The following is a 27,907-nucleotide window of genomic DNA, read 5'->3' as shown; positions in this document are numbered from 1 at the left end:
AGAAAAACAATCGATCAGATCAGATAGAATAACAGTCTGATGACTCAGACCATAACGATTCACAACATACAAGTTGTACTCAGCACCAAGATGAGTAGATAAGTATATGACTAACATATGCTAGACTAGACGATACACAACAATTAGTTTGACATCTTACATAGCCACCTTACTACATGGCTGCACAATCAACTGAGGAAGAGGTCCGCCTTTTCATTGACAAGCAAGGACCAGGCTACGGCAACCTCCACTGTGGCATCCCCAACTGAACACTCACGCATGCTTATTTGGCAGTGTTGAACATCGAAGTCAATGTGAACCTTTCGAGCAATCCCGTGACGAGACTTACCATATGCTTCGATGGCCACTCTCAGCGTTCCATGTGATTCCACTGAAATCACTTTCCTCGAGAGATGAAGGTAGTCATCTGATCCTATAGGCATTCCTTTACCACAGTGGTCAAGCAACACAACTTGCCTATAAGTGGTACGAATATCCTCTGTTGCAGCCAAGGGAGACCAGGAGCAGACAACTCGGCATCCACATTTGAAAGGCCACCGTCCTTTTGTCACGCGTACACCCAAGATAGTAGCCTGGAGCGATCTATCGAGCTGCTGGATGTTGAACTCTGCGACACAACGGTCACTGGAGAGCGAGAAAGTGGTACCATCTTCAACGCGGTGGTCAAGGGTGATCGACACGCTATATTTGTCCACCCCCTCAACTGTGAGTGCAACTTCAAAGTCAACAGGGTCCATAGCAACAATCGCACGAGACGGACCAGTCAAGCATAAAGAACAATCCTGCAAGCATCATATCATCATTATACTAAAAGAATGCTTCTCATTAAAGAAACAAAAATACTTAATCGATCGCAATGGACTACAAATGTAGGAACAAGAAACAAAGGAAAATGACGAGAAAACTGAACAGAGTACATACTTCTTGGGTGAGTTCTTGGTACTTAGACCTTGATCGAGAGAAGAGAATGTTGCGGTTGCGATCCACGGTGTCTCGAGCAGCGACCGTGCCGTACACTCTGACTGGCCAGTTGAAGTCTTTCGGAACCGTTATTTTGATGGAGTAGACCTGCAAGGTGGTAGCGGCGACGGCAGCTGGGGATGGGATGACACCGGGTGTGTAGTGTGTAAAGTACATAGGACTCAATGTGGCTGCAGCATCAAAGACAAGTGTTTACTATCAGGATTCTAATATGAATATAAGTAAATAAAGTGAGCAAATTAAACATTTCTGCCGTTCCTTTTACTTACACAAGGAGAAACGAAGTTTGGCAAGAAGCATGCATGTGTACTTGTACAATAGAAAGGAAATTGGTTGAGCTATTATTGTTTGCTTAATCGTTGTCGCCACTTTATAAACACGTGGTATCAAATAAATGATAAAGATTGTGAGCATGGTCAGGTAAATCAGTGGAGTATCTTCTTGAGTTTACCTTCGTTTTACTTGTTCAGATTTTAGGATTGAGCATGTGTGTTAGTGATCTGCTAAAATAAATTTCTAGAGACGTATATAGATCAAGAAGAAGGCTAGTAAGGCGAGCAACATGTATGTATGTATGTATGTATGTATGTATGTATGTATCTATGTTGACTTACTTGCATCTCCGAAGCCACCGCACCTTCCATCCTTGCTGCCCCATGAATTTTCCCAGAATCTGCGTTCATAGGCCAAGTCTATCCGCTCGGATTCCATCCTCTTTTTGAGGTACTCCATTGAGGATTTATCCAGGTGCGCCTGCTCCTCCTCCTCCTTCTTCACGAGCTCGGCGAACGTCATCCCAACCTCCTTGGGATCCTCCTCATGCGCATCCTCTTCTTCTGCAACAACCAGCCGCGCCAGCTCCTTCTCGTAATGTTCAGGAAACTCATAGTACTTGTTGAAAATATTTAGAAATCCCGTGGAAAGATTCTCCTCCTCCTCCTCCTCCTCCTCCACAAGCCGCGGGTTGCGCTCATGGTCGTGCTGATCAATGGGGAATTCCTTGGAGATGACCCTGTCTAACCTGGACGTTGTGCAACAGAGCTCCCTGGCCTGGTTGGAGCAGACGGAGGAAGCGTATCGGTGGCCGTTGGATGTTTTCAGGGAATGTAGCATGGATAGCATCCGATGGCCCAACTTCTCCATGTCTTGCAAGATGAAGTCGACGAGTACCTTGTCGTCAGCAGCGCTGGAGGTTGGGTAGTAGTCCATTATCTTGTCCGTTTGGACGGCGGCCATGTCCTCGATCGGATCTTCTCCACGATGGTGTTTCAGATCTTTCCCCACCTTGTGCTACAAAACTATGGTCTACCTGGCTGTTTATGTATATACTTCCTCCGTTTCAAATTACTCGTCGTGGTTTTAGTTCAACTACTGTACATACATATCCGGCAACCAAGACTCACGACCAACTCAATCCTACTCCGACTATGGAACATAGACCTACACGCGCGTACCTATACTTGGACAAGTACTACTTCAAGCCGGAAGCAACCTGATCATGGACTAGCAAAACTAATAGTATATCATGGACTCTTGACGCTTTCCTAATCATAATCATGCATGTACTACTTGACGGAAGCAACCTGATCAGCTCCGTCATCGAGTTTTAATCTCTAGAAGGCAACATATATACCTGGTCGAGCACGTCCACGAGAAGCGACTCCGACATACACATCGACTTGTCCGGCATCGACACTTCGCCGCCGCTGCGAGGGACGCCTTTGTTAGACTGTATATGTATACGTAGACTTATTTATACGTAGACTTATGTATACATCTTGTACTTGTATATTTTGGTACTTATATATAATGAGATAGCCGCACCCCCCAAGGGTGTCGAGCAGTTGCCCAAAATTTTGGTTCAATATGGTATCCGAGCCAATAGGTCTTGAGTTCAAGACCCTGCCAACGCAGTATTAAATAAAACGACTCTGCGGCCTACATCGATCCCACGTCTAAGGACTAAAATAGCCTAGACGTGAGGGGGAGTGTTGAAATATATTGCCCGCCTCCCTCCATTAGTTTGGACTTTTGGATGAGTTGGCTGGAGCATGCGCCGACTGCCTACGGGGTGGCTCCCCCTCAGCCCTACGGCGCTCCTCCGCCCTACGGCGCCCCTCAACCCTATGGCGCGCCCCAGCCGTACGCTCCGTGGTACGGCGCCCCTGCATCAACCTACGGCGCTGCGCTACCGCCCCCTGCCCGGCCGGCATCACCCTACGGGTCGGCGCTTCCGTCGTCTCAGGTGGCTCCGTCGCATCTACAGCCCTATGGGGCGGCTTACGGTGCTGCGCCCCCGTGTCCTCGGGAATTCCGCACGGTCCGGTCGATGCCCCGGCTGCTCCTGGCTATGAGGCGTCCTTGGCGCTTGCTCCTCATGTTGATGCTCCGATGATGGGCCTCCATGCACCATCGACACATGCTCCTGCGGGTTATGCTCCGGCGCCATCGCCGTTTTACTTCTCGCATCTCCTTCCGGTGAAGCTTATGCCGGACAACTACTTGTCGTGGCGGGCGCAGGTGCTACCCCTCCTCCGGAGTCGCTACTTGGAGGGTTATGTTGATGGCTCCATCCCGTGTCCGCCGCCGTATCATCCGGCTCATCATGTGTGGGTGGCTCAAGACCAGGCGATACTTTCTGCCATTCAGTCCTCGCTCACTCCGAGCGTATCGTCGCTTGTCATCTTCACCGCGACATCTCAGGATGCTTGATCTGCGCTTCACATCAATTTTGCCTCTCAGTCTCAGGCGCGCGCTCACTCTATCCGCACTGAGTTGGGGGAGACCAAGCTTGATGGCCTCACTATCACGGAGTACTTCAACAAGATGTCCGGTCTTGCCGATACGTTGGCCTCAATTGGCCAGCCCCTTGGAGATGAGGATTTCACCACCCATGTGCTCAATGGCCTCGATGATGACTATGATAATCTTATTGAGAATGTCCATGGTCGCGAGGCGCCTCTCCCGCCACGGGAACTGTACGCGCGTCTTCTTGGTCGCGAACAGCGCATCAAAGCGCGTCGAACAGCTCCGAGTTTTGCCTCCGCTAACGCCGCGACCCGTGGAAAATCACAGAAGCCGTCGCCCCCTGACAAGCCGGCGGCTCCATCTCAGACTTCGCGGGGCACCGCGCCATCCATCACAGGCGGATCACGGCCGGTGGCTTGCTGCCCCTGCGCTCAGCAGGCCTGCCAACTGTGTGGTATTGAGCGCCACATAGCTTCTCGTTGTCATCGCCGTTACAAGCAAGATTTCCTTGGCCTAGGCAACAATGGCAAGGGGAATGAAAAACAGGCGGCCACTGCGGTAGTGAGTCATGAGCACGGACGTACTCCATCCTACTCGATTGACCCTACATGGTACATGGTCACGGGAGCTACGAACCACCTCACCAACGACATGGGCAAGCTTTCCACTCAGGAGCCATATCGCGGCCATGATCAGGTGCACACCGCCAACGGAGCAGGTATGCGCATCTCCCATGTTGGTCAGGCATCCCTTCTTGCACACAATTCGCGAAAACTGCATCTTTCTAATATTCTTCGTATTCCCACTGCTTCGCGCAGTTTGTTGTCTGTTCCACAACTTACTCGTGACAATAATTTCCTTGCTGAATTTCACCCTTTTCGTTTCTTTATCAAGGATCGTGACACGAGGGCCGTTCTGTTTAGCGGTCGTCTTCGCCGTGGCTTGTATGCACTTGACGCGCCGACCGCACCTCCCATGCAGTTTTCTCCTCAGGCGTTCAATGGTGTTCGTGTCTCACATACACATTGGCACGCGCGACTTGGTCATCCTGCTGCTCCCATAGTCCGTCATGTGTTGCATCGTCATGAACTACCAGTTGTGTCAAATAAAACTGCTGAAACGGTTTGTGATGCCTGTCAGCAGGGCTAGGAGTCACCAATTGCCGTTTTCAGAGTCTAGTCGTGTCGTGAAACATCCTCTTGAACTTGTGTTTTCTGATGTATGGGGTCATGCCCAAACGTCTGTCAGTGGCCACAATTATTATGTCAGTTTCATTGATGCTTATAGTCGGTTTACTTGGCTTTATCTTATTAAGAAAAAAATCTGATGTGTTTGATGTGTTTATAGAGTTCCAAGCACATGTTGAGCGTCTCCTTAGCTAGAAAATTATTCATGTCCAAAGCGACTGGGGGGGGGGGTGAATATCACAACCTCAACTCGTTCTTTAACAAACTTGGGATTGCACATCGTGTGTCTTGTCCTCATACACATCAGCAGAATGGGACTGCTGAACGTAAGCATCGTCATCTTGTAGAAACTGGCGTTACTTTATTAGCTCATGCCTCCGTACCTTTTAGGTTCTGGAGTGATGCTTTCTCCACTGCCTGTTTTTTATCAATAGGCTGCCCTCACGACTACTGAATATGAAAACTCCGCTTGAACTCTTGCTCAATGAAATCCCAGACTACACCTTTCTCAAAGTCTTCGGGTGTGCATGTTGGCCTCATTTGCGTCCGTATAACAAACATAAGCTAGAGTTTCGGTCGAAAAAGTGTGTTTTTCTTGGGTATAGTTCCCTTCACAAAGGGTACAAATGCCTACATGTTCCCACCAATCGCGTCTACATTTCTCGTGACATTGTATTTGATGAGAATGTGTTTCCCTTTCATGCACTTCCGAACACTTCTATCACTCCTATGCCGGACGTTTCTTCTAACACACCTATGCCTGATCAATTTGTGGATGTTGCAAATGCTCATGTGTTGCTTCCTAACCATGCTGCAGGTGTTGGACGTGGTGCTCGTCTTGAGCTCCTTGAGGAACAGGCACCGACGCTCGCTCCGAATCCGAAGGATGATCGCGTGCATGGGGCATGCATACCGGGCAGTACCCAGCAACCCGCGGGAGCTGCACCCGCAGCCACCTCGCGGGCACCGCCCTCGCCCACCTCGCGGGCATCGCCCTCGCCTGCAGCCGCCTCGCGGGTGTCGCCCGAGCCTGCTTCACAGGTGGCTTCGCCTGGGCCGACCCCTTCCTCCCCTGGCCCAGGGGCTGTCTCATGCGCGCCGGCTTCAACTCCTGATGGGCCGGCCTCGCCGGGCCCAACACTGCCCGCCTCTCCAGCGCCAAGTGGCTCTGGCGTGAGCCTGGGCGACTCGGCCTCACCTCTGTCATCGCCTGCATCAAGCCCTGCGCAGCAACCACAGCCTGCTGCTCCTCAACCTCGCACACGCAGCCAGACAGGTGTCTTTCAGCCTAAGATCTGAACCGATGGGACTGTAGCATGGCTCGCAGCGTGCATGGCTCATGCTGCTAAGGATCCCACTGCCGAGCCTCGCCATTTTCAGGCTGCGCTAGGCATTCCTCACTGGCGTGCCGCTATGGAACAGGAGTTTCAAGCGTTGCTGAAGAACGACACCTGGCAACTTGTTCCCCCAGTATCTGGGGTCAATATAATTGATTCTAAGTGGGTGTTTAAAGTTAAAAGACATGTTGATGGCTCCATCGAGCGTTACAAAGCAAGGCTAGTGGCTAAGGGCTTCAAACAGAGGTATGGTCTTGATTATGAAGACACGTTCAGTCCAGTTATCAAGCCCACTACCATTCGTTTGCTGCTGTCCCTTGCTGTTACTCGAGGATGGTTTCTCCGTCAACTTGATGTGCAGAACACTTTCTTGCATGGAGTCCTGGAGGAGGAGGTTTATATGCGTCAGCCGCCAGGGTTTGTGGATCCTGCACGTCCTCATCATCTCTGTCGTCTTTTTAAGGCGCTCTATGGGCTTAAGCAGGCTCCCCGTGCCTGGCACGCACGTCTTGGCTCGGTTTTGAGGGCGATTGGGTTTATTCCCTCCACTGCTGACACATCGCTGTTTCTTCTTCAGCGTCCTAAGGTTACGATGTACTTACTGGTCTATGTTGATGATATCATCCTCATCAGTTCCTCAGATGTTGCGGCAAATCGTCTTGTGGCTGCGTTGAGTGATGATTTTGCTGTCAAGGATCTAGGTGCTCTGCACTTCTTCCTTGGTCTGGAGGTTTCACGGTCTTCTGCTGGAGTAACTCTTACTCAGAAGAAGTATTCTCTGGATTTGTTGCGTCGTGCTGGTATGCTGAAGTGTAAACCTGCCAGTACTCCGATGTCTGCCACTGATAGGTTGTTTGCTTTTGATGGAGACCCTCTCTCACCTGATGATGCCACTGAGTACCGCAGTCTTGTTGGAGGCCTGCAGTATCTTGCTATCACCAGACCAGATGTCTCTTATGCAATCAATCGTGTCTGTCAGTTTCTCCATGCACCCAGGACATCTCATTGGTCAGCTGTGAAGCGTATCCTGTGTTATATATGTCTCACTGCGTCTTATGGTTTGCTCCTCCAACCTGCGCCGTCTTATGAGATCTCAGCCTTTTCAGATGCAGACTGGGCTGGTAGTCCTGACGACCGGCGATCCCAGGGGGGGGGGGGTATGCAGTGTTTCTTGGCTCTAACTTGATCGCTTGGAATGCTCGCAAGCAGGCTACAATGTCTCGCAGCAGTATGGAAGCCGAGTACAAAGCAGTTGCTGATGCGACGGCTGAGATCATTTGGGTTCAGTCTTTGTTGAGAGAGTTGCGAGTCCCTTCGGCTCATTCTCCGGTGCTTTGGTGTGATAACATTGGTGCTACATACTTGTCATCTAATCCAGTGTTTCATGCTCGGACGAAACACATTGAGGTTGACTATCACTTCGTTCGAGAGCATGTTGCACAGAAGCTGCTTAGCATCAAGTTCATCTCATCAAAGGATCAACTTGCTGACATCTTCACGAAGCCTCTTCCACAACCACAGTTTGTAGGCTGCAGGCGTAATCTTAACTTAGTTTGTACTTCAGGCCACAGTTAAGATTGAGGAAGGGTGTTAGACTGTATATGTATACGTAGACTTGTTTATACGTAGACTTGTGTATACACCTTGTACTTGTACCCTTTGGTACTTATATATAATGAGATAGCCGCACCCCCCAAGGGTGTCGAGCAGTTGCCCAATATTTTGGTTTAACAGCCTTCATGCGATGCATCATTGTCAACACGTCACTATATTGCCAACGCCGATACTTCATCACTAAGGTCTTCATCAACGATTTCGACAACACGCTGCCGCTGGCACCCTGTCCACAAGACGGACATCTCCAGCGTCCTTTGACAGTATAATGACAAGACGTACGCGATCTCGACGGTGGCATCGACCACGTCATCTACAACGACATGACAACATTGTCCGCCTCAGCTACGACGTCATGACTGCATCGACACGTTGTAACTTTACTGATGGCCCCTTTCACGGCCAAACGGTCTTGGCAAAACCAATGTGTGCCCCCGATGGGTGTCCTCCGGTCCTGAAAAAGCGGTGGACTCATCGCCGATGACACCCTCTGACATCTGCAAGGTGCGTCATCCACGGCTGCAACTTTGTCATCTACAACATAGCGTAATTTTTTACGCTTTCAGCTTTGTGCGGCTTCATCATCCATGACGACTACACCGTCGACCATGACTACTACATGATCGGATAGTGTAAAGTGTGTGAACCTTAATATGTTTGGATTTAATATGTGTGCAAATATGTACCTTATAATGTGCTATGTAAACTAGAATTTGATTTTTTGGGAAAAAAACAAAATTTTACTCCGCTAAATTTAGAAGATTGGTTAGACACGACCATTTCTTAGAAAGAAAATCTGCTCCACTAAAGGATGCTCGTCTGGATACAAGACTCCTTTGCGGGTTAACTAAAACATAACCACACAACTACACCTTAATCAAAACAGAATATATCATAAGCTAGCCCGTGCATTTGTGTGGGCCACCTTGCTAGTTATAATCAAACCAGAATATTTCACCCAACGTAAGTCAGTATAGTTTGTTTTTGAAAAAGAGAAGTCAGTAAATAGTTGGATAACATAAGCTGCAGGTACTCAAAACACTTAGATAGATGGTCGATACTCAAATACTTCAACATGTCATAGTTGGTGCACTATCAACTAGATAACATAAGCTAGATTTGATACAGAAATTCTGCAATCATCGACCAGGGTACAATATCCCTCCGGTACTAGCCAAGCTCGTCCATGGGAAGGAGGGACCAAGCAACAATGATCTCCACCACCCTAGAGTTGCCAAGTGAGCATTTCCGCTTGCTTACTTGGCATTCATGTACAGGAAAGTTCACATGACCCTGTAGAGGAGTGGGACCAGCATTCGAGTAAGCTTGTATGCAAACTTTCAATGTACTATGTATATCCACCGAAACCACATTCCTTGATAAATGTATGTAACCATCTGAACGTGCAGGCATTTCTTTGCCGCGAGATTCAAGCAACACAACTTCCATAGGCGTGGACTCAGTAGCCTCCTCTACTAGGGGAGACAAGGAGCAAGAAACTCGGCATCCATACTTACAAGGCCACTTTCCTTTGACAAGGCGAACACCAACAATGGTGGCCTGGATTGCTTTAGTAAGCCCCTCAAGGCTTAACTCTGCCATACAACAACGGCTGTAGATCAGAATGGTGGAACACCGCGTGTCAAAGCCGTAACTATAGCTGGAAGTGAACAATGCTGTATCTTTGGACTCTGCTCCGTACTTCATTTTTAGTTGGACTTCAAACATAACACGATCTTCGGCCACAATTGCACGTGACGGGCCGATCAAATGCAAGAAAGGGTCCTGCAAGCAGCAGCATCATCATAATCACTGTACTGTACTTGATAGAAACAAACTAATCAAAAAGTAGATAGGAAGAAGATTGGCACTGTACTTTACATACATCTTGGGTGAGTCGTTGGCAGTTAGCCTCGTACCGGTAGAAGAGAATGTTGCGGTTGTGGTCAAAGCAGTCTCGTGCGGCAACCACGCCGTAGACATGGAGAGGCCAGTCAAGATTGGGATTGAGGTTGACGATTTTGATAGAGTAGATCTGCAAGGCGCGGCCGACCATAGAAGAGTATGGAAATTTAGGAGGCGTGTGCGTAAACTGCATAGGACTCCATGTAGCTGCAACACCAGATTAAAATTAAAATAAGGAATTATTTTTGCGTCGATATGGAAACTGAATCATATATATAATTACAAGGAAAAAAGCAATCTTATCTTACTTGTGTCGTAAAATGTGCCATGGGCTGGCGGTGGGCTTCCCCACGTGGACTCCCAGCCGGAATCGTGAAAACGAAGATGCCAAGGAATTTCGTGGACGTCCTTGTAGTCATGAGGAGGAGACATGTGGTTCTTTATAAGCTGTGAGATGCTGAGCAATGCGGTGGACATGAGACGAATCTTTTGGAGCTTGTCCGAGGGCATTTTTTCATCATCTTGAGAATTCCTCGGAACCGATGATGCCAGCCGGGACTGAATCCGACGGCGCAACCGTTGCGTCTCGTGTATGACAAAGCAGAGGGCCTTGTCAGGGTTATCAACAAGGTAGGCCCACTTGTTGTTTACCTTGTTCATTTGTTGCATCTCCTCCTCCTCAACGCAAAAGTTGGACATCTGTGCTTGACTCAGGAACGTCATCTCCCGGTGTATCACATTGACATCTCACGTTGGCGATCGAGAAAGAGCGCCGGCCGGCCAAGTATTTATCCTGCATCCTCGGATTCCTCGGCCCCATCTCCTTCCCGGACTAGGACTCGGACTCGGACTCGGTCTTTGTCTTCTGGCCGGATGCCCAAACCGTGTCGCTCTCCGTGTCCTTCACCTCGTGCCTTGTCTAAGCTGAGTGGTGGTGGTGTCGCCTGATGGCTCCTTGTCGCTGGAGCTCGAGCACAACTGCCCTTGTTCGACGTCGTTGCGCACCTCCGCCTCCACCTCTGCCGCGCACGCTTGATGCAGAGATGCGTGCATCCTGGCACCTTGCCTATAAATCATTGGATTACATTGAGATGTGTGCATGTCTAACTAGTATTGCCACTAATGGGTGACCCATTAACTATTTTATTACGAAACATTATTGCTAATTATTGCTCAATATAGACACTTAATGCTCACATTAGGCAGGAGAGATAAAATCAGCAAGTAATGGTCCATTAAGGCTCCATGATACGTGCCCTTCTTTCTTTCTTATACATGCACTTCTTTCATTTTTGGGTATATCTTCAAAATCATTTACGGATATGTCAACACACATGCGTGTATTTTTTAGAACAAAGTACATTTATTTATCTTTTTGGTATCTTATTATGGGTATATCTCCAATATTATTTTCGGGTATTTCACCATTAAAATTACATTAGTTCATTTTTAAAACACAGTACGTGTAATTTTTTTTATAACATAGTATGTATATTTTATTTTGGTATATTATTTACGGGTATGTGTTCAAGGCGTATACATGTATTTTATTTTTAGGGTATATTACTTTTGGGGTCTGTCTCCAATACCATTTATGTGTATGTATTCAAAAGGGTATATTATTTGGGTATGTCAACATATACGGGTATATACTCATCAAATGATTTTAAATTGATAGTACCCAATACAGTTACGGATATGCGAAACTGAGAGTACTCAATATATTTTTAGGTATGTGCATACTTATCATATTTATCTACAACTACATACCCTCACGTGAAAATTATGTGTAGGTATCGCAATAATACATAGGTATTTATATGTTGTTACAAAGTGGGTATGATACCTAACTTTTTTCGGATATATGTCTGCAGAAATATAAAGGCATGGTAGCGAATCAATTTGAGTACATAGTCGCAAATACGTAGTGTACAACTTCTGCATGAAAATGCATAAGGAAGGAAAGCAATCAAAGGGATGTACTAATTCAAACAATTTAAAACACTTGACTATATCTCATACATGGAAAGTCATGCATGCAAATAGTAGGAAACAAATCAGAAATTCTAGAAAACGCACTAACGGGTTGGACCTGATCAAGGTGCCCAGGCACCTAGGTGCCACAAACATTTATATACAAATGGTTAATTTTATTGGCTCAAAATAAAATAGAGCATCAAGAGGCGAAAATGTTGAAACTACTGTTGTGTTTGTTTGAACAATTGTCTTGTTTAAATATCAATTTTCACAAGAGTGAATTGTTTTGCTTTGGTAGAGCCAAAGAAGATCAAAAAAGTTATAGGCAATTGTTCGGTTGTGAACTGGGGTCATTACCGTTCAGTTATCTAGGCATTCCAATTCGTCATAGGAAATTAACTAATAAGGAGTGGAAATATATCGAGGATCGATTCGAGAAGAAACTAAGCTGCTGGAAGGGCAAGCTTATATTATGTCATATGGAGGACGGCTAGTATTGATAAATTCAGTACTCACAAGTATGCCGATTTTCCTTCTATCTTTCTTTGAGGTGCCTAAAGAGGTACGAAGGAGACTTGACTTCTATCGATCTTGTTTTTTCTGTCAGTCTGATGAGGTTAAGACAAAATATCGCTTGGCAAGATGGGATATTATTTGTCGACCAAAGGACCAGGGGGGTCTTGGGATTGAAAACCTCGAGATTAAAAATAAATGTCTATTGAGCAAGTGGCTATTTAGGCTATCACATGAATCAGAGGGTATATGGGCACAAATCCTTAGAAATAAATACTTGCACTCTAAAACTCTTGCTAAGGTTACCGTAAGACTTAAGGATTCGCCTTGTTGGAAGAGACTCATGAGAGTGAAAGAGACCTTCTTCCATAGGGCCAAATTCATCGTTGGGGATGGAACAACAACAAGGTTTTGGGAGGATACTTGGTTAGGTGACGTTCCACTAGCTCTGCAATATCCTTCCCTGTACCATATTGCTCAACGTAAGGAGGATTACGTGGCAACAGTCTTGTAGACGGTACCTTTGAATATACAGTTCAGGAGGTCTCTTGTAGGGGAACGATGGAACTCCTGGTTGCACTTAATGCGGAGGTTGATGGACGTTCAACTCTCAGATCAGGGAGACACCTTGAGCTGGAAGTTAACGGGTAATGGAGTGTTTTCGGCCAAATTGATGTACTTAAACCTTATTAATTCTGGCCCAATCCCGAGATCGATACACATTTGGAAAGTGAAGGTTCCCTTGCGAATCAAAATTTTTATGTGGTTTGTGCACAAGCAAGTGATCCTCACCAAATATAACTTACTAAAGCGAAGATGGGTTGGTAGTTCACGATGTTGTTTTTGTGTTCATGACGAAACAATTCAATACTTATTTATTGATTGCCCTCTTGCAAAGTTACTTTGGAGGTCCATTCATATATCATTTAATATTGTTCCTCCAGTTAGCATTGATGCGTTGTTTGGGACGTGGCTAAATGAAGTGAATCCTGAGATTGCGTCAAGTATTCGGATTAGAATATGTGCACTTCTTTGGGCTATATGGAACCGCAGGAACGATATGATTTTTAACAGACTTTCTATGATTAACTTCTTGCAGGTTATCTTCAGAGCTACGGCATGGATCCGTACGTGATTGCTACTCACTCCAACGGGTTCCAGGGAGCATTTGGCTACTGGGTGCAACCGATGGAAGATGGTCGCACGGGCTATATTCAATCGGTTTAGATGACGGTCGCATAATAGGATAGGTCCTTAATGGACGTTCGTCCAGCCGGTTGTGGCTTTGAGTTACTTTATCTGTTTTGCGCTCCTTTTGTGAGCTGTACTCTGCAGACCAGACTATTTATTTTGCTGAACTTGATTTAATAAAGTGGCCGCATGCATCTTTCCGATGCAGAGGCCGGTGGATGTCCTTCTTTTCAAAAAAAAAGAGGCGAAAAAAGAAAGGTGAACATGGGTGCGCGCGCACCCACGTGAATAGTAATAAATTCATAAAAAATACTAGGAAAATTAAAAATTTCTGAAATTTCGCGGTATGAACCTTAGTTGATCATTCTACTCATGTGTGAAGTTTCATGATGTACTGACACCCACCCATGCCATTCTTGGTGAAGAAAATACAAATGCGACCATACTATTCATTAAAACAGTGTTTTTTAATATAGCTTCGTTTAGCTTTGATTGTGTCATTTTTGCCCAGATTACCTCGGATGTGATTACTTCGTAAAACTTCATATGCGAGTATACTGGTTGACTATGTATATTACAAAAAAAAAATCGGATTTTTTTTGATTTTTTCTAGCATTTTTTCGAATTTACTATTTATAAAGGGTGCGCGCGCACCCATGTTCACCAAATCCGCGTCCATCAAGAGGATACAAATTCAAAGAGCACACAACCAGCCTCTGTGTACATTGTGTGCGTCTCTTTGTCTGTTCTGGAACCTTACTTATACCAAGGTAGAGGAGGAAGAGCGTAACGGCCATCTTAGCGAGTCTTCATTTTTATTTCGGAGTTGATAAAATTTGACTGTCAGATTTTTGGGCTCTCGTCGCATACACATTTTGTGGTGTCAGATTATTTGCGCAGATCTTGAAGCAGCAAAGAGAGACACGTAAGCTAGGAAACTCCTTTTCTTAAGATTTCATTCCACCCCTAAACCTGCACAGCCAACTCGCTGGCCTGATCAATCCACGAAAGGTCAGCTGCTCCTACCCTGTAGCTATAAGCAGCTACTCTATGGGCAACCTCATTACAGTCCGGGTTACAGAAATTAAAGCTAAAAGATTTAAAGTTTGTATGATACGAACTGCGCGTAGAAGAACGCCAATCATTGCCTGCTCATACTCATCAGAGTTCAGCGCCTTAACCAACACTTGACAATCGAACTCCAGCGGCACACTGTGAACACCCAGCTGTTTAGTGCTCGCCTCTGTTGCCTTGACACACGCTGGTCCTCTCTATATGCCAAACGATGCCGGAGCGAATTTGTGGATCAGTGTTGAAGATGCTCTTAAAAATAGCCTAATATCGAGTGATTGACAAAAAAACTACCACTTTAGAGGTTTGCGTCCCACAGAACTACCACTTCTCTATTCCTAATGGACGAGTTGGTAGCCTGGTACAGTTTATTTTCGTCCCACCTCCCACCTTCGCAGGTTTTTCTTCATCCTCTTCCCACCCCGTATGGTTTTTTCGACTCCTCCTGTCCCACACAAAAAAAACGAACCAGGACGCCGGCCCCCTCGCACAATTAGGCTGCCCTCGAAATTTTCCTACGACGACGTGAACCACCCCAACCGCCATCGATCCCTTCTGTCGTCTATCCCGGCTTGTCCGCAGCCGATCTCATGAAGGCCGGCGCAGATCATGCACATAGGTGACAGTGCCACCGCACAATCCCACTGACGCCTATGCCGCCGCCGATCCGTGGGAGCCCGCCGCACAACACCACGCACGCATCTGCCAGTGAGGGTGCCGCCGATCTCACGAAGGCTGCGCCGGATCAGGTCCGCCTAAATCAGGTTCCCTAAACGCTAAACCCTTCATCCATTCAACAAGGCCCGATTCAATAATACAACACATACATACAATAAGACACTTGAAGGTTTTCGGAATTTTACAGATCCGTCGGCAGCACATACATACAATTTGATGCTTCCGCCGGCAGCACATACATACAAGTTGATGCTTCTTTGAATTATACACAAAGCTGATTTACACCTTTTCTTTATAAATGTTCCCAGCTCGACCAGGTTTCAGTTTTTCCTGTAAGCACGTACCAAAGGAAGCTTTACGAAAGGAAGCACAGAAATCAGCAGGCTCAAAGGAAGCACATGGATAAATGTCCTCCTGTACGTTGTCATTGAAACTGACCTCTACCCCCTCTTGTTGATCTACATCCCCAACGAAGTATGGGAAATTGTAATAGCAAGGCACTGGAACACAGTTTCCTAGATTATATTACTACCTTCATAGTGGGTAGGAACATGTATGTAGTGTCATGCATCGATGTATTTATTAGGATATAGACTCATTGTTTTTTAAAGTGTGTGATGTTTCGATAACTTAGCTAGTTACCATAAGCACCTCTCTCTTGTCCGGCCATATCAGTCTCGCGATTCCCGAGCTGTTGCCCATGCTGGCATTAGGCTAGTTGTAATGGGGAGTATCATATACTAGTATCATGCATATGATACTAGTGTATGATACTACCTCCCTAATGCATAGTATCATATATTAGTATCATGTAGTACTTTATTTATTGCCATGCATGACACAAAGTAGCATATCATTTAATATGATACGGTATCATGATATGATACTACACCCTCTCTTTCTTCATTTAATACTATGACACCTCATCAAAATAGCCTAGTTGGCATGCATGATACTAGCTATGATACTACCATTACGACCAGCCTTACAAACAGTCTTGGCCTTGTTATACAACGGGACATGCTGTATAATACGTGGTAGTACAAAACGCGTCCGCTCCTTTTTGGGCCCACGTTGGTACAGAATAGCCCCTTTTGGTTAAATATTTTGGACGTATTGATGGAGCAGGAACAGTACCCTGCGGGAGTAAATAACATGGCAGGTTTGTATTTCCCCGTCCCCCCAAACCACTGCAGATCTTCTTCCAGATTAGCGCTGGGCATCAAAAATTTCTTCGTGGGGTCCTTTCGCCGTGGATTTCCACGACAGCCCGTGTGGAGATCAGACACTCTGAACATGGAATTCCTGGGCGACCATGAACTATCAAGGTGAGTTCGTCAGATCTGTACCTGTTTTCAGTTCGAGCTTGTGAATCAAATCCGGATGATTTTGTTTTCTAGGTACAGTCTTGTTCCACCTCCCTCTGCAGAATCAAGGAGGACTGCCGGGGAGTTGGACCAAAATGGCTCAATGTCATCAGGACCGATGTCCAGGCTCGGGGTGCTAGAACGAACGGGCGCTGCATCGGCACATCATGTTCAAGCTCCTGTACGCGCGGCAAGGGCGGGTGTGTGCGAGAGTTTTGGCATGCAAGGATCTGCCTCGTCCCAGGCGAGTGCGGATGATGAAGTGGTGGGGGATTCGGGAGGGCAAGATGCGACCGCTGACGCAACATCTGGATGGATTAAAAGGTAAGAACTTGAAAAATCTGGAATGTATGAATATCTACGGTGCTTGCGACACTATGGTCTTATCTATGGGTCAATTTTTGCTTTGGATACACACGTAGCTTGATTGGTTTGTCTCTGTGTAGTTGTTCTAATATTCAAATCAATTAACACCCGTATTTCCCCCAAAATCTAGTACAGAGTACTTTTGACGTTTTTAGATTGTTGTAAACAGTGGTAGCTCATTGAACAAGGTGTGTTTTGTTTATGTTTGATTTAGAAAAGGTTTGGTAATCCTGGGATAATAATATTCCTCTTGCATGAGATTCTTGGTGTTGGGGATGGACAAATCAGAATAATTATGCTACTGTTGGGCACTAAAGATTAGACTGAATATCGATTGCGTGTGTAAATTTTGCTGGGTCATGCAGGGTGCGTGTGGGAAAGGCTGCTGCCGAAAGGGAGTTCAATCCGAACAGAAAAAGTGCTCTGGAAATTTCTGTTAGGGAATTTGTTGAACGCAAGGAGGGAATTGTAGTGAACCCAACCGTTGGCAAATCCTTTGATTCCCTGGACGAGGCTTACGACTTCTACAACCTATATTCATGGGAAAGCAGATTTGGGGTTAGGTTAGCAAAGAGCCGATTGAATGTTCACCGAATGAAATGTATGCAGGAGATTGTCTGTGGTTGCGCGGTATGTGTTACACCATGCTAATTGAACATTACATATCCTTGTTGTTTAATTCCAATTTTCTGTTTGGTCTCATTTCATGCTTACCATGGGAAGCCCGTCAAAAACAGCAGGTCTACAAGGTGCGAGTGTACAGCCATGATCAGATTGTTGAGGTCATCAGACAATGGTTGGTACATATGCGAACACCGTACAGTTCACAACCACCGCATGTCTCTGACTTGCGGAGAGAAGTTGCATTGGAAATCACACAGGCACATTGATAGGTACACTAGGAATCTGGTGCTGCAGCTCAGGGAGAATAACGTTAGTCTTAGCAAGGTCTATAGCATTGTCAGTAGTTTTTTTGGAACTTTGGAGAATGTACCATTCACCAAGAGGTCTTTGCGCACACTGTGTGGCAAGTTGAGCAGGGAGCAATCGGACAATGATGCTACCAAGACAATAGGTCTCCTCCAAGATTTAAAAGCAACAAATCATGATTTTACATACAACATCCAGGTCGATGAAGAGAGCCGTGTAAAAACACTGATGTGGGCGACAGGTCGGGGAATCGAGCAGTACAAGTATTTCGGTGATGCTATAACTTTCGACATCACTTACCGGACGAACTTGTACGATATGCCTTTTGGCTTATTTGTTGGAGTAAACAATCACTTCCAGAGTATTATATTTGGCGGTGTCATGATACGAGACGAGAAGGTCGAAAGTTTCAAATGGGTGTTCAAGGAGTTTATCAGAATGGTTGGTGGGAAGGCTCCACTAACCATACTAACCGGTGAGACACACAGGTGTTTGCCAGTTTGTGTTTTATGTACCTTAACTTGATGTTCTGATTAATTTACGATGACATTTTTCAGACCAAGCGCGTGCTATGGAGTTGGCAATTAAAGCTGAACTACGTGACACAACTCACCGGTGGTGCAAGTGACATGTTCTTCGGAAGGCGAAGGAGAGCCTTGGAGTACTCTATGGCAAGAAATCAGAGTTCAAGATGGACTTCCACATGCTTGTTCACCATGTGTTGATGGTGGAAGAATTTGAGACTGGGTGGAGTGATATGCTAACAAAGTATGGTTTGCAGAAGCATCCATTCCTGACTCAGGTTTATGAAGTGCGGAAGATGTGGGCAAAGCCTTACTTCATGGGTGTGTTCTGTGCCAAGATGACTACTACGCAGAGGAGTGAAAGTGCAAATCACCTACTGAAGGGATACATCCTGCCTGGTTGCCCAATGCATCTGTTTGTTAAGCAGTTTGAGAAAATACAATTCGATCGCGAGTCTAAGGAGAGTTATCAGGAAAAGAGGACATCGATAGTAAGTGTTTTAGTTATGCATTGTCTTGGCATATCTAGTTAGTTGTCGATCCTCATGTTTGCATTATTTGTTCATTATCACAGGCCGGAATTATTTTGAAGGGGAACTTCCCCCTTGGATGGCACGCAAGCAGAATATACACCAGAACTATGTTTGAGCAGTTTGGAGATGAGTTGTACAAATCCGGTTTGTACAACATCGAGGAAGTTGTTTCGCAGAAAATTTATTTGGCGAATCATGTTGACTCGCCATCAAGGGAAAAGTGGTGCAAAGCTAGTTTCAAAGTGGAAACAAACGAGTTGAAGGATGAATTCATATGTAAGTGTGGGTTCTTTGCCCACTCTGGGATGTTGTGCTGCCACGCGATTAAGGTAAATTCAGAACGCTTGATCAAATTGTTTGTCTTGAGTTTTATGATATGAGATGATTGTCTATCAGATTCTGCTATTGGATTGTCAGGTTATACTACACGTCCGTCTGGGTGAGATTCCAGCGGAACGTGTTGTCAAGCGATGGACTAGGGATGCACGGGACATTCTCCCTGAGGATATAGTGATGTATCAGAATGATCCAGGGCGGCCGAAGTCAGATACTACAAGACATACCAAGCTGTATTTATCCGCGCTAGAGCTTGTTCGAATGGGTGATGCAAATGTACAATCTTATGAAGCGACCATGTTACTGCTGCAACAAGCTAAAGCCAAGCTGGCACCAATTTGTGCCACCTTCATATGCGAGTATACTGGTTGACCATGTATATTACAAAAAAAATCAGATTTTTTTAATTTTTTCTAACATTTTTTCGAATTTACTATTTATAAAGGGTGCGCGCGCACCCATGTTCACCAAATCCGCGTCCATCAAAAGGATACAAATTCAAAGAGCACACATCCAGCCTCTGTGTACATTGTGTGCGTCTCTTTGTCTGTTCTGGAACCTTATTTATACCAAGGTAGAGGAGGAAGAGCGTAACGACCATCTTAGCGAGTCTTCATTTTTATTTCGGAGTTGATAAAATTTGACTGTCAGATTTTTGGGCTCTCGTCGCATACACATTTTGTGGTGTCAGATTATTTGCGCAGATCTTGAAGCAGCAAAGAGAGACACGTAAGCTAGGAAACTCCTTTTCTTAAGATTTCATTCCACCCCTAAACCTGCACAGCCAACTCGCTGGCCTGATCAATCCACGAAAGGTCAGCTGCTCCTACCCTGTAGCTATAAGCAGCTACTCTATGGGCAACCTCATTACAGTCCGGGTTACAAAAATTAAAGCTAAAAGACTTAAAGTTTGTATGATACGAACTGCGCGTAGAAGAACGCCAATCATTGCCTGCTCATACTCATCAGAGTTCAGCGCCTTAACCAACACTTGACAATCGAACTCCAGCGGCACCCTATGAACACCCATCTGTTTAGTGCTCGCCTCTGTTGCTTTGACACACGCTGGTCCTCTCTATATGCCAAACGATGCCGGAGCGAATTTGTGGATCAGTGTTGAAGATGCTCTTAAAAATAGCCTAATATCGAGTGATTGACAAAAAAACTACCACTTTAGAGGTTTGCGTCCCACAGAACTACCACTTCTCTATTCCTAATGGACGAGTTGGTAGCCTGGTACGGTTTATTTTCGTCCCACCTCCCACCTTCGCAGGTTTTTCTTCATCCTCTTCCCACCCCGTATGGTTTTTTCGACTCCTCCTGTCCCACACAAAAAAAACGAACCAGGACGCCGGCCCCCTCGCACAATTAGGCTGCCCTCGAAATTTTCCTACGACGACGTGAACCACCCCAACCGCCATCGATCACTTCGCCGCCGCCATCGATCCCTTCTGTCGTCTATCCCGGCTTGTCCGCAGCCGATCTCATGAAGGCCGGCGCAGATCATGCACATAGGTGACAGTGCCACCGCACAATCCCACTGACGCCTATGCCGCCGCCGATCCGTGGGAGCCCGCCGCACAACACCACGCACGCATCTGCTATTGAGGGTGCCGCCGATCTCACGAAGGCTGCGCCGGATCAGGTCCGCCTAAATCAGGTTCCCTAAACGCTAAACCCTTCATCCATTCAACAAGGCCCGATTCAACAATACAACACATACATACAATAAGACACTTGAAGGTTTTCGGAATTTTACAGATCCGTCGGCAGCACATACATACAATTTGATGCTTCCGCCAGCAGCACATACATACAAGTTGATGCTTCTTTGAATTATACACAAAGCTGATTTACACCTTTTCTTTATAAATGTTCCCAGCTCGACCAGGTTTCAGTTTTTCCTGTAAGCACGTACCAAAGGAAGCTTTACGAAAGGAAGCACAGAAATCAGCAGGCTCAAAGGAAGCACATGGATAAATGTCCTCCTGTACGTTGTCATTGAAACTGACCTCTACCCCCTCTTGTTGATCTACATCCCCAACGAAGTATGGGAAATTGTAATAGCAAGGCACCGGAACACAGTTTCCTAGATTATATTACTACCTTCATAGTGGGTAGGAACATGTATGTAGTGTCATGCATCGATGTATTTATTAGGATATAGACTCATTGTTTTTTGAAGTGTGTGATGTTTCGATAACTTAGCTAGTTACCACAAGCACCTCTCTCTTTATTAAATATGTGCCACATAAGCAAACTTGTATTGGAGTGTGTGATGTTACTCCTAAGTTCCTGCCCATTGTGACCAGCCTAAGCAATTTACAGATCATTAACTAGCTTGAATAATCGTCTAAATAATATTAATGATATAGATATCAGCTCGATTAATCAAACTAGTGTGTTTATGACCAAATAATTCAATGTGGCAAATCAGACTCAACATCCGTCATGCAGCATTTGGCATAATACACCCTTCGATCCCAAATATCTCCTGAAGGAAACAACAACAAACCAACACAGGGTCTCTAATAATCAGAGCGGATTTTCAGCGGACGAGCACCTGTGAGGCCGGTATCTTGTCCGGCCATATCAGTCTCGCGATTCCCGAGCTGTTGCCCATGCTGGCATTAGGCTAGTTGTAATGGGGAGTATCATATACTAGTATCATGCATATGATACTAGTGTATGATACTACCTCCCTAATGCATAGTATCATATATTAGTATCATGTAGTACTTTATTTATTGCCATGCATGACACAAAGTAGCATATCATTTAATATGATACGGTATCAAGATATGATACTACACCCTCTCTTTCTTCATTTAATACTATGACACCTCATCAAAATAGCCTAGTTGGCATGCATGATAGTAGCTATGATACTACCATTACGACCAGCCTTACAAACAGTCTTGGCCTTGTTATACAACGGGACATGCTGTATAATACGTGGTAGTACAAAACGCGTCCGCTCCTTTTTGGGCCCACGTTGGTACAGAATAGCCCCTTTTGGTTAAATGTTTTGGACGTATTGATGGAGCAGGAACAGTACCCTGCGGGAGTAAATAACATGGCAGGTTTGTGTTTCCCCGTCCCCCCAAACCACTGCAGATCTTCTTCCAGATTAGCGCTGGGCATCAAAAATTTCTTCGCGGGGTCCTTTCGCCGTGGATTTCCACGACAGCCCGTGTGGAGATCAGACACTCTGAACATGGAATTCCTGGGCGACCATGAACTATCAAGGTGAGTTCGTCAGATCTGTACCTGTTTTCAGTTCGAGCTTGTGAATCAAATCCGGATGATTTTGTTTTCTAGGTACAGTCTTGTTCCTCCTCCCTCTGCAGAATCAAGGAGGACTGCCGGGGAGTTGGACCAAAATGGCTCAATGTCATCAGGACCGATGTCCAGGCTCGGGGTGCTAGAACGAACGGGCGCTGCATCGGCGCATCATGTTCAAGCTCCTGTACGCGCGGCAAGGGCGGTTGTGTGCGTGAGTTTTGGCACGCAAGGATCTGCCTCGTCCCAGGCGAGTGCGGATGATGCAGTGGTGGGGGATTCGGGAGGGCAAGATGCGACCGCTGAGGCAACATCTGGATGGATTAAAAGGTAAGAACTTGAAAAATCTGGAATGTATGAATATCTACGGTGCTTGCGACACTATGGTCTTATCTATGGGTCAATTTTTGCTTTGGATACACACGTAGCTTGATTGGTTTGTCTCTGTGTAGTTGTTCTAATATTCAAATCAATTAACACCCGTATTTCCCCCAAAATCTAGTACAGAGTACTTTTGACGTTTTTAGATTGTTGTAAACAGTGGTAGCTCATTGAACAAGGTGTGTTTTGTTTATGTTTGATTTAGAAAAGGTTTGGTAATCCTGGGATAATAATATTCCTCTTGCATGAGATTCTTGGTGTTGGGGATGGACAAATCAGAATAATTATGCTACTGTTGGGCACTAAAGATTAGACTGAATATCGATTGCGTGTGTAAATTTTGCTGGGTCATGCAGGGTGCGTGTGGGAAAGGCTGCTGCCGAAAGGGAGTTCAATCCGAACAGAAAAAGTGCTCTGGAAATTTCTGTTAGGGAATTTGTTGAACGCAAGGAGGGAATTGTAGTGAACCCAACCGTTGGCAAATCCTTTGATTCCCTGGACGAGGCTTACGACTTCTACAACCTATATTCATGGGAAAGCAGATTTGGGGTTAGGTTAGCAAAGAGCCGATTGAATGTTCACCGAATGAAATGTATGCAGGAGATTGTCTGTGGTTGCGCGGTATGTGTTGCACCATGCTAATTGAACATTACATATCCTTGTTGTTTAATTCCAATTTTCTATTTGGTCTCATTTCATGTTTACCATGGGAAGCCCGTCAAAAACAGCAGGTCTACAAGGTGCGAGTGTACAGCCATGATCAGATTGTTGAGGTCATCAGACAATGGTTGGTACATATGCGAACACCGTACAGTTCACAACCACCGCATGTCTCTGACTTGCGGAGAGAAGTTGCATTGGAAATCACACAGGCACATTGATAGGTACACTAGGAATCTGGTGCTGCAGCTCAGGGAGAATAACGTTAGTCTTAGCAAGGTCTATAGCATTGTCAGTAGTTTTTTTTGGAACTTTGGAGAATGTACCATTCACCAAGAGGTCTTTGCGCACACTGTGTGGCAAGTTGAGCAGGGAGCAATCGGACAATGATGCTACCAAGACAATAGGTCTCCTCCAAGATTTAAAAGCAACAAATCATGATTTTACATACAACATCCAGGTCGATGAAGAGAGCCGTGTAAAAACACTGATGTGGGCGACAGGTCGGGGAATCGAGCAGTACAAGTATTTCGGTGATGCTATAACTTTCGACATCACTTACGGGACGAACTTGTACGATATGCCTTTTGGCTTATTTGTTGGAGTAAACAATCACTTCCAGAGTATTATATTTGGCGGTGTCATGATGCGAGACGAGAAGGTCGAAAGTTTCAAATGGGTGTTCAAGGAGTTTATCAGAATGGTTGGTGGGAAGGCTCCACTAACCATACTAACCGGTGAGACACACAGGTGTTTGCCAGTTTGTGTTTTATGTACCTTAACTTGATGTTCTGATTAATTTACGATGGACATTTTTCAGACCAAGCGCGTGCTATGGAGTTGGCAATTAAAGCTGAACTACCTGACACAACTCACCGGTGGTGCAAGTGGCATGTTCTTCGGAAGGCGAAGGAGAGCCTTGGAGTACTCTATGGCAAGAAATCAGAGTTCAAGACGGACTTCCACATGCTTGTTCACCATGTGTTGACGGTGGAAGAATTTGAGACTGGGTGGAGTGATATGCTAACAAAGTATGGTTTGCAGAAGCATCCATTCCTGACTCAGGTTTATGAAGTGCGGAAGATGTGGGCAAAACCTTACTTCATGGGTGTGTTCTGTGCCAAGATGACTAGTACGCAGAGGAGTGAAAGTGCAAATCACCTACTGAAGGGATACATCCCGCCTGGTTGCCCAATGCATCTGTTTGTTAAGCAGTTTGAGAAAATACAGTTCGATCGCGAGTCTGAGGAGAGTTATCAGGAAAAGAGGACATTGATAGTAAGTGTTTTAGTTATGCATTGTCTTGGCATATCTAGTTAGTTGTCGATCCTCATGTTTGCATTATTTGTTCATTATCACAGGCCGGAATTATTTTGAAGGGGAACTTCCCCCTTGGATGGCACGCAAGCAGAATATACACCAGAACTATGTTTGAGCAGTTTGGAGATGAGTTGTACAAATCCGGTTTGTACAACATCGAGGAAGTTGTTTCGCAGAAAATTTATTTGGCGAATCATGTTGACTCGCCATCAAGGGAAAAGTGGTGCAAAGCTAGTTTCAAAGTGGAAACAAACGAGTTGAAGGATGAATTCATATGTAAGTGTGGGTTCTTTGCCCACTCTGGGATGTTGTGCTGCCACGCGATTAAGGTAAATTCAGAACGCTTGATCAAATTGTTTGTCTTGAGTTTTATGATATGAGATGATTGTCTATCAGATTCTGCTATTGGATTGTCAGGTTATACTACACGTCCGTCTGGGTGAGATTCCAGCGGAACATGTTGTCAAGCGATGGACTAGGGATGCACGGGACATTCTCCCTGAGGATATAGTGATGTATCAGAATGATCAAGGGCGGCCGAAGTCAGATACTACAAGACATACCAAGCTGTATTTATCCGCGCTAGAGCTTGTTCGAATGGGTGATGCAAATGTACAATCTTATGAAGCGACCATGTTACTGCTGCAACAAGCTAAAGCCAAGCTGGCACCAATTTGTGCCACCTTCATATGCGAGTATACTGGTTGACCATGTATATTACAAAAAAAATCAGATTTTTTTAATTTTTTCTAACATTTTTTCGAATTTACTATTTATAAAGGGTGCGCGTGCACCCATGTTCACCAAATCCGCGTCCATCAAAAGGATACAAATTCAAAGAGCACACATCCAGCCTCTGTGTACATTGTGTGCGTCTCTTTGTCTGTTCTGGAACCTTATTTATACCAAGGTAGAGGAGGAAGAGCGTAACGGCCATCTTAGCGAGTCTTCATTTTTATTTCGGAGTTGATAAAATTTGACTGTCAGATTTTTGGGCTCTCGTCGCATACACATTTTGTGGTGTCAGATTATTTGCGCAGATCTTGAAGCAGCAAAGAGAGACACGTAAGCTAGGAAACTCCTTTTCTTAAGATTTCATTCCACCCCTAAACCTGCACAGCCAACTCGCTGGCCTGATCAATCCACGAAAGGTCAGCTGCTCCTACCCTGTAGCTATAAGCAGCTACTCTATGGGCAACCTTATTACAGTCCGGGTTACAGAAATTAAAGCTAAAAGACTTAAAGTTTGTGTGATACGAACTGCGCGTACAAGAACGCCAATCATTGCCTGCTCATACTCATCAGAGTTCAGCGCCTTAACCAACACTTGACAATCGAACTCCAGCGGCACCCTGTGAACACCCAGCTGTTTAGTGCTCGCCTCTGTTGCCTTGACACACGCTGGTCCTCTCTATATGCCAAACGATGCCGGAGCGAATTTGTGGATCAGTGTTGAAGATGCTCTTAAAAATAGCCTAATATCGAGTGATTGACAAAAAAACTACCACTTTAGAGGTTTGCGTCCCACAGAACTACCACTTCTCTATTCCTAATGGACGAGTTGGTAGCCTGGTACGGTTTATTTTCGTCCCACCTCCCACCTTCGCAGGTTTTTTTTCATCCTCTTCCCACCCCGTATGGTTTTTTCGACTCCTCCTATCCCACACAAAAAAAACGAACCAGGACGCCGGCCCCCTCGCACAATTAGGCTGCCCTCGAAATTTTCCTACGACGACGTGAACCACCCCAACCGCCATCGATCACTTCGCCGCCGCCATCGATCCCTTCTGTCGTCTATCCCGGCTTGTCCGCAGCCGATCTCATGAAGGCCGGCGCAGATCATGCACATAGGTGACAGTGCCACCGCACAATCCCACTGACGCCTATGCCGCCGCCGATCCGTGGGAGCCCGCCGCACAACACCACGCACGCATCTGCCAGTGAGGGTGCCGTCGATCTCACGAAGGCTGCGCCGAATCAGGTCCGCCTAAATCAGGTTCCCTAAACGCTAAACCCTTCATCCATTCAACAAGGCCCGATTCAATAATACAACACATACATACAATAAGACACTTGAAGGTTTTCGGAATTTTACAGATCCGTCGGCAGCACATACATACAATTTGATGCTTCCGCCGGCAGCACATACATACAAGTTGATGCTTCTTTGAATTATACACAAAGCTGATTTACACCTTTTCTTTATAAATGTTCCCAGCTCGACCAGGTTTCAGTTTTTCCTGTAAGCACGTACCAAAGGAAGCTTTACGAAAGGAAGCACAGAAATCAGCAGGCTCAAAGGAAGCACATGGATAAATGTCCTCCTGTACGTTGTCATTGAAACTGACCTCTACCCCCTCTTGTTGATCTACATCCCCAACGAAGTATGGGAAATTGTAATAGCAAGGCACCGGAACACAGTTTCCTAGATTATATTACTACCTTCATAGTGGGTAGGAACATGTATGTAGTGTCATGCATCGATGTATTTATTAGGATATAGACTCATTGTTTTTTGAAGTGTGTGATGTTTCGATAACTTAGCTAGTTACCACAAGCACCTCTCTCTTTATTAAATATGTGCCACATAAGCAAACTTGTATTGGAGTGTGTGATGTTACTCCTAAGTTCCTGCCCATTGTGACCAGCCTAAGCAATTTACAGATCATTAACTAGCTTGAATAATCGTCTAAATAATATTAATGATATAGATATCAGCTCGATTAATCAAACTAGTGTGTTTATGACCAAATAATTCAATGTGGCAAATCAGACTCAACAGCCGTCATGCAACATTTGGCATAATACACCCTTCGATCCCAAATATCTCCTGAAGGAAACAACAACAAACCAACACAGGGTCTCTAATAATCAGAGCGGATTTTCAGTGGACGAGCACCTGTGAGGCCGGTATCTTGTCCGGCCATATCAGTCTCGCGATTCCCGAGCTGTTGCCCATGCTGGCATTAGGCTAGTTGTAATGGG

General features: G+C 45.5%; 2 protein-coding genes across 2 annotated transcripts; both read right to left on the bottom strand.

Moving 5' to 3' along the window:
• Nucleotides 1-149: 149 nt before the first annotated feature.
• Nucleotides 150-2,238, bottom strand: LOC123039771 (uncharacterized). Its single transcript, XM_044462787.1, has 3 exons — nucleotides 1,617-2,238; nucleotides 943-1,172; nucleotides 150-803 (listed from the first exon to the last, which is right to left on the bottom strand). Exons 1-3 carry the CDS (start codon nucleotides 2,236-2,238, stop codon nucleotides 189-191), a joined length of 1,467 nt encoding a protein of 488 aa, XP_044318722.1. The 3' UTR covers nucleotides 150-188.
• Nucleotides 2,239-9,470: 7,232 nt separating this feature from the next.
• LOC123039770 (uncharacterized) lies at nucleotides 9,471-10,516 on the bottom strand. Its single transcript, XM_044462786.1, has 4 exons — nucleotides 10,102-10,516; nucleotides 9,774-10,000; nucleotides 9,591-9,673; nucleotides 9,471-9,483 (listed from the first exon to the last, which is right to left on the bottom strand). Exons 1-4 carry the CDS (start codon nucleotides 10,514-10,516, stop codon nucleotides 9,471-9,473), a joined length of 738 nt encoding a protein of 245 aa, XP_044318721.1.
• Nucleotides 10,517-27,907: the final 17,391 nt, after the last annotated feature.

Source organism: Triticum aestivum, chromosome 2B, assembly GCF_018294505.1.
Source record: "Triticum aestivum cultivar Chinese Spring chromosome 2B, IWGSC CS RefSeq v2.1, whole genome shotgun sequence".
In the NCBI taxonomy this organism is placed as follows: Eukaryota; Viridiplantae; Streptophyta; class Magnoliopsida; order Poales; family Poaceae; genus Triticum; species Triticum aestivum.
This window is presented reverse-complemented; position numbering and strand designations above follow the sequence as displayed.

What these genes read in the sequence shown, in the direction of transcription:
- LOC123039771 (XM_044462787.1), bottom strand. Translation starts at nt 2,238, where the DNA reads ATGGCCGCCGTCCAAACGGACAAGATAATGGACTACTACCCAACCTCC. An exon ending in CGGTGGCTTCGGAGATGCAA is followed by an intron (nt 1,173 to 1,616) that starts GTAAGTCAACAT and finishes TTGATGCTGCAG; the next exon opens with CCACATTGAGTCCTATGTAC. An exon ending in ACCAAGAACTCACCCAAGAA is followed by an intron (nt 804 to 942) that starts GTATGTACTCTG and finishes TGATGCTTGCAG; the next exon opens with GATTGTTCTTTATGCTTGAC.
- LOC123039770 (XM_044462786.1), bottom strand. Translation starts at nt 10,516, where the DNA reads ATGACGTTCCTGAGTCAAGCACAGATGTCCAACTTTTGCGTTGAGGAG. An exon ending in TGGCACATTTTACGACACAA is followed by an intron (nt 10,001 to 10,101) that starts GTAAGATAAGAT and finishes CTGGTGTTGCAG; the next exon opens with CTACATGGAGTCCTATGCAG. An exon ending in GCCAACGACTCACCCAAGAT is followed by an intron (nt 9,674 to 9,773) that starts GTATGTAAAGTA and finishes TGCTGCTTGCAG; the next exon opens with GACCCTTTCTTGCATTTGAT.